The sequence below is a fragment of the Tinamus guttatus genome, unplaced genomic scaffold (genome assembly GCF_059628265.1).
Source record: "Tinamus guttatus ecotype Peru unplaced genomic scaffold, ASM5962826v1 Tinamus_guttatus_pri_ptg000523l, whole genome shotgun sequence".
Taxonomy (NCBI): domain Eukaryota; kingdom Metazoa; phylum Chordata; class Aves; order Tinamiformes; family Tinamidae; genus Tinamus; species Tinamus guttatus.
In genome coordinates this window covers 20,262-28,514 of record NW_028289057.1, presented here as the reverse complement: position 1 = coordinate 28,514, position 8,253 = coordinate 20,262, and the positions used below count along the sequence as shown (strand labels likewise).

General features: G+C 63.6%; 1 protein-coding gene across 1 annotated transcript; it reads left to right on the top strand.

Annotated features, from left to right (window-relative positions):
• The first annotated feature begins 87 nt into the window (after positions 1 to 87).
• On the top strand, positions 88 to 8,177 carry LOC148592782 (syntaxin-5-like). The gene is made up of 11 exons (XM_088533812.1): positions 88 to 120; positions 330 to 561; positions 2,590 to 2,663; positions 3,509 to 3,564; positions 5,201 to 5,271; positions 5,352 to 5,468; positions 6,784 to 6,840; positions 7,465 to 7,546; positions 7,616 to 7,713; positions 7,794 to 7,915; positions 7,993 to 8,177. Exons 2-11 carry the CDS (start codon positions 343 to 345, stop codon positions 8,150 to 8,152), a joined length of 1,056 nt encoding a protein of 351 aa, XP_088389938.1. The 5' UTR covers positions 88 to 120; positions 330 to 342; the 3' UTR covers positions 8,153 to 8,177.
• The last annotated feature ends 76 nt before the right edge of the window (positions 8,178 to 8,253 follow it).

Sequence of the window (8,253 nt, the reverse complement as noted above, 5' to 3'; positions counted from 1 at the left end):
GGCCGTCGCCGCTTTAAGGCGCGGAGGGTGACGCGGCGCGCGCGCAGGGGGCGGTGCGGGACGTGGCAGTGACGTCACGCGCGGCCGGTGGGTCCCGGCAGCAGCGGGAGCCGCGGCCCGGTGAGCAGGGAGGGGGGGAAGCACTTCCGGGTCGAGTGGTGGCGGCGGGGGGGGCCGGGACGCCTGGGCCCCACAGTGGCGGGGGGGGCGGAGAGCGAACGGCGGCCCCGGACGCCTGGGCCCCACCGGGGCGGGGAGGCGGGACCGGGATCCCGCGGGGGGTTCCCCGGACGCCGGGGCCCCCCCGGGCACTGACGCCGCCCCCGCAGGTGATGAGCCCCGATGCAGACGCGGCGCCGTCACGGCTCTAGGGGCACCGAGGGCGGCGTCTACCGGGGCCCCCCCCGCACGCAGGTGCTGCCCCCCCCCGCCGCCGCCGCGTGTGTCCCCCCCGCCGCCGTCACCGTGTCCCCCCCCGCCGCCGCCGCCGCTGTCACCATGTCCTGCCGCGACCGCACCCAGGAGTTCCTGTCGGCCTGCAAGTCCCTGCAGGGCCACCCGGTGGGCACGGGGACAGGGGGACACCCCGAGGGGGGGGGTGGCACAAGGAGGGGGGGCACGGGGGACAGGGGGACACATGGGGGGACAGGGGGAGGGGGGACACACGGGGGGGTGGGACACAAGGAGCGGGGGGATGAGGGGGACACATGGGGGGATGAGGGGGACACATGGGGGGACGGAGGGACACAAGGTGGGGGGACACATGGGGACACACAAGATGGGGGACATGGGGGACACATGAGGGGACAGGGGACACCCAAGGTGGGGGACATGGGGGACGGGGACACCCGGAGGGACGGGGGACATATGGGGGGACACGAGGGGCACAAAGGACACACGAGAGGGGGGACACAAGTTGGGGGGACGGGGACACAAGGTGGGGGGCACAGGGGGACACATAGGGGACACATTGGGGGGCGGAGGGACACACAAGGTGGGGGGACACATAGGGGACACATGAGGGGACGGGGGACACACGAGGTGGGGGACATGGGGGATGGGGACACACGGAGGGAGTGGGGGACACATGGGGGGACACAACAAGGGGTACAAGGGACACACGAGAGGGGACACACAAGTTGGGGGGACGGGGACACAAGGTGGGTGGCACAGGGGGACACATAGGGGACACATTGGGGGACGGGGGATACACAAGGTGGGGGGACACATAGGGGACACATGAGGGGACGGGGGACACATAGGGGACACATTGGGGGGCGGAGGGACACACAAGGTGGGGGGACACATAGGGGACACATGAGGGGACGGGGGACACACAAGATGGACACATGGGGGACACATAGGGGACACATAGGGGGCACATGAAGGGACAGGGGACACCCAAGGTGGGGGACATGGGGGATGGGGACACACGGAGGGACTGGGGGACACATGGGGGGACACAACGAGGGGCACAAGGGACACACGAGAGGGGACCCACAAGTTGGGGGGACGGGGACACAAGGTGGGGGTCACAGGGGGACACATAGGGGACACATTGGGGGACGGGGGACACACAAGGTGGGGGGACACATAGGGGACACATGAGGGGACGGGGGACACATTGGGGGGCGGAGGGACACACAAGGTGGGGGGACACATAGGGGACACATGAGGAGACAGGGGACACATGAGGGGCCGGGGGGGACACGAGATGGACACATGGAGGACACATAGGGGACACATGAAGGGACAGGGGACACCCAAGGTGGGGGACATGGGGGATGGGGACACATGGAGGGACTGGGGGACACATGGGGGACACAACGAGGGGCACAAGGGACACATGAGAGGGGACCCACAAGTTGGGGGGACGGGGACACAAGGTGGGGGGCACAGGGGGACACATAGGGGACACATGAGGGGACGGGGGACACACAAGGTGGGGGGACACATAGGGGACACATGAGGGGACGGGGGACACATAGGGGACACATTGGGGGGCGGAGGGACACACAAGGTGGGGGGACACATAGGGGACACATGAGGAGACAGGGGACACACAAGGTGGGGGGACACATAGGGGACACATGAGGAGATGGGGGACACACGAGATGGACACATGGGGGACACATAGGGGACACATGAGGGGACAGGGGACACACGAGGTGGGGGACATGGGGGATGGGGACACACGGAGGGACTGGGGGACACATGGGGGGACACAACGAGGGGCACAAGGGACACGAGAGGGGACCCACAAGTTGGTACGGGGACACAAGGTGGGGGGCACAGGGGGACACATAGGGACACAAGCGGGGCACGAGGGACACATGAGGGGGGACACAAGGTGGGGTGACATAGGGGACAAAGAGGGACAGAGGACACAGGGGGACACAAGAGACGGGGCAGACACATGGGGGGACAGGGGGACACATGGGGGGGCACGAGGGACGCACGAGAGGGGACACACAAGGGACAAGAGGGACACACGGGGGGACACAAGGTGGGGAGGGGGGACAGGGAGGACACACCTGGGGGGGACAGGGGTGTCACCCCCGGTGTCACCGCTGTCCCCTCCGTCCCCAGCACAACGGGCTGGCGCCGGGCCGAGCGGGGCCGGGAGCCGTGCGGCAGCGCAGCGAGTTCGCCGTCATGGCCAAGTGAGTTGGGGACACCGGGCTGGGGATGGGGACACCGGTTTGGGGGGTGGTGACACCGGTCTGGGAGGTGGTGACACCGTCTGGGGGATGGGGACACCGTTTGGGGGGTGGGGACACCATTTGGGGGGTGGGGACACCATTTGGGGGATGGTGACACCATTTTGGGGATGGGGACACCAGTCTGGGGATGGTGACACTTTTGGGGATGGTGACACCGCTTAGGGGGTGGTTACACTGTTTGGAGAGTGGTGACACTGTTTTGGGGATGGTGACACCATCTGGGGGGTGGGGACACTATTTGGCGGGTGATGGCACCGTCTAGGGGGTGGTGACACCATTTGGGGGGTGGTGACACCAGTTTGGGGGGTGATGACACCATTTGGGGGGGTAGTGAGGCCGTTTGTGGGGTTGGTGACAGCGGTTTTGGGGATGGTGATAGCAGTTTTGGGCTGTGGGGACACTGTTTTGGGGGATGGATGACACATTTGGGGGGTGTGGTGACAGCGGTTTTGGGGATGGGTGACAGTGGTTTGCGGGGTGGGGACACCGTTTTGGGGGATGGTGACACCGTTTTTTGGGGTGGTCACACTGTTTTGGGGATGCTGACAACCATTTGGGGGGGTGGTTGACGCCGTTTTGGGGCTGGTGACACCGTTTTGGGAGGTGGTGACACTGTTTAGGGGATGGTGACAGCGTTTGGGGGGTGGTGACGCCGTTTTTGGGGATGCTGACACCGGTTTGGGGGATGCTGACACCATTTGGGGGTGGTGGACACCATTTGGGGGATGGTGACACCGTTTCGGGGGTCCACGCTGAGGGGTCCCTCGCGCTGTCCCCCCATCCAGGCGCATCGGGAAGGACCTCAGCAACACGTTCGCCAAGCTGGAGAAGCTGACGATCCGTGAGTGACGAGGCCCCCATTTACCCCCCCAGTTTCTGCCCCCTTCTTTTGCCCCCCATTCTATCCCCCCCGCTTCATTTTGTCCCCCCGCACCCCATTTTGTGCCCCCCCACTTTGCTCCCTTTGCATTTCCTCCTCCTCTTTTATCCTTTTCTTTTACCCCCGTTTTATCCCCCCATTTAATGCCCCCTTATTTTGCCCCCTATTTCTCCCATTTTATGCTCCCTTATTTTGCTCCCCTATTTTATTCCTCCCATTTAATGCTCCCTTGTTTTGCCCCCGTATTTTATCCTCTCCATTTTATGCCCTCTTATTTTGCTCCGTATTTTATCCCCCCTTATTTTGCCCTTCTATTTTATCCTCCCCATTTTATGCCCCCTTATTTGGCCCCTCTATTTTATTCCTCCCATTTTATGTCCCCTTATATTGCTTCCTATCCCCCCCATTTTATGCCCCCTTTTTCCCCCATTTTATGCCCCCTTATTTTGCCCCTCTCTTCCCCCATTTTATGCCCCCTTATTTTGCCCCCCATTTCCCCCATTTTATGGCCCCTTATTTTGCCCCCTATTTAATTCCCCCCATTTTATGCGCCCTTGTTTTGCCCCATATTTTATCTCCTCCGTTTTATGTCCCCTTGTTTTGCCCCCCTATTTTATCCTGCCCATTTTACGTTCCCTTATATTGCCCCCCTATTTCCCATCCATTTTATGCCACCTTATTTTCGCCCCTTATTTTATCCCCCCCATTTCATGTTCCCTTATTTTGCCCCGTATTTTATCCCCCCCATTTTATGGCCCCTTATTTTGCTACTATTTCCCCCGTTTTATACCCACTTATTTTGCTCTTCTGTTTCTCCCCCATTTTATGCTCTCTTATGTTGCTCTCCTATTTTACCCCCCCATTTAATGCTTCCTTTTTCTGCTCCCCTATTTTATCGCTCCCATTTTATACCCCCTTATTTTGCCCCCTATTTTATCCCCCCCATTTTATGCCCCCTTATTTTGCTCTCCTATTTTATCCCCCCCATTTTATGCCCCCGTATTTTGCTCTCCTATTTTATCCCCCCCATTTTATGCTCCCTTATTTTGCTCTCCTATTTTACCCCCCCATTTAATGCTTCCTTTTTCTGCTCCCCTATTTTATCGCTCCCATTTTATACCCCCTTATTTTGCCCCCTATTTTATCCCCCCCATTTTATGCCCCCTTATTTTGCTCTCCTATTTTATCCCCCCCATTTTATGCCCCCTTATTTTGCTCTCCTATTTTATCCCCCCCATTTTATGCCCCCGTATTTTGCCCCCTATTTTATCCCCCCCATTTTATACCTCCTTATTTTGCCCCCTATTTTATCCCCCCCATTTTATGCCCCCGTATTTTGCTCTCCTATTTTACCCCCCCATTTAATGTTTCCTTTTTCTGCTCCCCTATTTTATCGCTCCCATTTTATACCCCCTTATTTTGCCCCCTATTTTATCCCCCCCATTTTATGCCCCCTTATTTTGCTCTCCTATTTTATCCCCCCCATTTTATGCCCCCTTATTTTGCTCTCCTATTTTATCCCCCCCATTTTATGCTCCCTTTTGTCCCCCACACCCCATTTTGCGTCCCCCCCCTCCCCATTTTGTCCCCCCTGCAGTGGCCAAGCGCAAGTCGCTCTTCGACGACAAGGCGCTCGAGATCGAGGAGCTCACCTACATCATCAAGCAGGTGACAGCGGGGGACACGCGTGGCCGGGGGGGGGTCACAAAGGTGGCGGGGGGGCTGATGTCCCCATGTCACCCCCCCAGGACATCGGCAGCCTCAACAAGCAGATCGCGCAGCTGCAGGACGTGGTGCGGGCCAAGGGCGGCCCCGGCGGGCGGCACCTGCGGAGCCACTCGGACACCGTCGTGGTGTCACTGCAGGTGGGGACATCATGGGGGTGTCACTGCAGGTGGGGACACTGCGGGGGGAATGGGGACACCGTGGGGGTGTCACTGCAGGTGGGGACACTGCGGGGGGGGAATGGGGACACCGCGGGGGTGTCACTGCAGGTGGGGACAGGGACACTGTGGGGGTGTCACTGCAGGTGGGGACACCATGGGGGTGTCACTGCAGGTGGGGACACTGCGGGGGGGCCATGGGGACACCGCGGGGGTGTCACTGCAGGTGGGGACAAGGACACCGCGGGGGGGCCATGGGGACACCACGGGGGGGAACGAGGACGCTGTGGTGGTGTCACTACAGGTGGGGACACCGTGGGGGTGTCACTGCAGGTGGGGACGGGGACACCGTGATGGTGTCACTGCAGGTGGGGACAGGGACACCGCGGGGGTGTCACTGCAGGTGGGGACACTACAGGGGGAATGGGGACACCGTGGGGGTGTCACTGCAGGTGGGGACAAGGACACCGCGGGGGGGCCATGGGGACACCACGGGGGGGAACGAGGACGCTGTGGTGGTGTCACTACAGGTGGGGACACCGTGGTGGTGTCACTGCAGGTGGGGACGGGGACACCGTGATGGTGTCACTGCAGGTGGGGACAGGGATACCGCGGGGGTGTCACTGCAGGTGGGGACACTACAGGGGGAATGGGGACACCGTGGGGGTGTCACTGCAGGTGGGGACACTGCGGGGGGAATGGGGACACTGTGGGGGTGTCACTGCAGGTGGGGACAAGGACACCGCGGGGGTGTCACTGCAGGTGGGGACACTGCGGGGGGAATGGGGACACCGTGATGGTGTCACTGCAGGTGGGGACGGGGACACTGCGGGGGTGTCACTGCAGGTGGGGACACTGCAGGGGGAATGGGGACACTGTGGGGGTGTCACTGCAGGTGGGGACACTGTAGGGGTGTCACTACAGGTGGGGACACTGCGAGGGGGTTCATGGGGACACCGTGGGGGAGTCAGTGCAGGTGGGGATGGGGACACCATGGGGGTGTCACTGCAGGTGGGGACGAGGACACCGCGGGGGGGACGGGGACACTGCAGGGGGGACAGGGACACTGTGGGGGTGTCACTGCAGGTGGGGATGGGGACACCGTGGGGGTGTCACTGCAGGTGGGGATATCATGGGGGGACGGGGACACCGTGGGGACAGGGATGCTGTGCAGGGGGTGCTGCAGGTGGGACGGGGACACTTGGGGTGGCAGGGGGGTGGTCACAGAGGCCATGGGGGGATCCGGGACACCGCGGGGGGGTCACAAGGACTCACTCTCTGTCTCCCCCCCCCCCAGTCCAAGCTGGCCTCCATGTCCAACGACTTCAAATCCGTGCTGGAAGTGCGGACGGAGGTGAGTGCCCCCCCCGCTGTGACACCCCCCCCCGCGGTGTCCCCCTCCCTGCTGTGACACCCCTCCACGGTGTCCCCCTCCCTGCTGTGACACCCCCCCCACGGTGTCCCCCTCCCTGCTGTGACACCCCCCCCACCCTGCTGTGACACCCCCCCGCAGTGTCCCCCTCCCTGCTGTGACACCCCCCCCCACGGTGTCCCCTTCCTCGCTGTGACACCCCCCCCTGCGGTGTCCCCCTCCCTGCTGTGACACCCCCCCCACCCTGCTGTGACACCCCCCCGCAGTGTCCCCTCCCCGCTGTGACCCTCCCCGCAGTGTCCCCTTCCTCGCTGTGACACCCCCCCCCACAGCGTCCCCTTCCTCACTGTGACACCCCCCATCCCCACGGTGTCCCCCTCCCTGCTGTGACCCCCCCCCACGGTGTCCCCTTCCTCGCTGTGACCCCCCCGCAGTGTCCCCTTCCTCGCTGAGACCCCCCCCACTGTGACCCCCCTCCCGCGGTGTCCCCCTCCCTGCTGTGACCCCCCCCACAGTGTCCCCCTCCCTGCTGTGACCCCCCCCGCAGTGTCCCCTTCCTCGCTGTGACACCCCCCCCCCCATTTCCCCCCCCAACTGTCCCCGCAGAACCTGAAGCAGCAGCGCAGCCGCCGCGAGCACTTCTCCCGCGCGCCCGTCCCCGCGCTGCCCCTCGCCGCTGCCAACCTGGGTGAGTCGGGGGGACCCGGGGAGGGGGTCCCGGTGCCCCCGGCCCCGCTCAGGCCCCGCCGCGCCGCAGGCGGCTCCGCGGTGCTGCAGGACGAGGCGCCGCGCCGCGACGTCGCCATCGACATGGATGCGCGGAGCAGCCAGCAGCTGCAGCTCCTCGACGAGCAGGTGGGCCCCGGCGTCCGGGGAGGGTCCCCAGCATCCGCCGGGGCCCCCATCGGAGACGCCGTCGCTCTCGTATCCCGCAGGATTCCTACATCCAGAGCCGGGCGGACACCATGCAGAACATCGAGTCCACCATCGTGGAGCTGGGCTCCATCTTCCAGCAGCTGGCGCACATGGTGAAGGAGCAGGAGGAGACGATCCAGAGGTAGCGCGGGGCGTCCCCGGCCCGCTCACCGCGTCCCCCCGTGTCACCCGCCGCTCAGCGCCCGCTTCCGCCTCCAGGATCGACGCCAGCGTGGAGGACACGCAGCTCAACGTGGAGGCGGCCCACGGCGAGATCCTCAAGTACTTCCAGTCCGTCACCTCCAACCGCTGGCTCATGGTCAAGATCTTCCTCGTCCTCATCGTCTTCTTCATCGTCTTCGTCGTGTTCCTGGCCTGAGCTGCCCTCTCCGCGCGTGCACGGACTCGGGCGAGCGGAGCCGCGCGGCAACCCCCGGCCCTCGGACATGTCCGCGGGGGGACGGGGCAGGGACGCGGTGG

Excerpts from the sequence above, each read along its gene's own strand:
- LOC148592782 (XM_088533812.1), top strand. The coding sequence starts at position 343 with ATGCAGACGCGGCGCCGTCACGGCTCTAGGGGCACCGAGGGCGGCGTC. Across the intron at positions 2,664-3,508 it reads GAGTTCGCCGTCATGGCCAA|GCGCATCGGGAAGGACCTCA; the intron begins GTGAGTTGGGGA and ends CCCCCCATCCAG. Across the intron at positions 7,714-7,793 it reads TGCAGCTCCTCGACGAGCAG|GATTCCTACATCCAGAGCCG; the intron begins GTGGGCCCCGGC and ends CGTATCCCGCAG.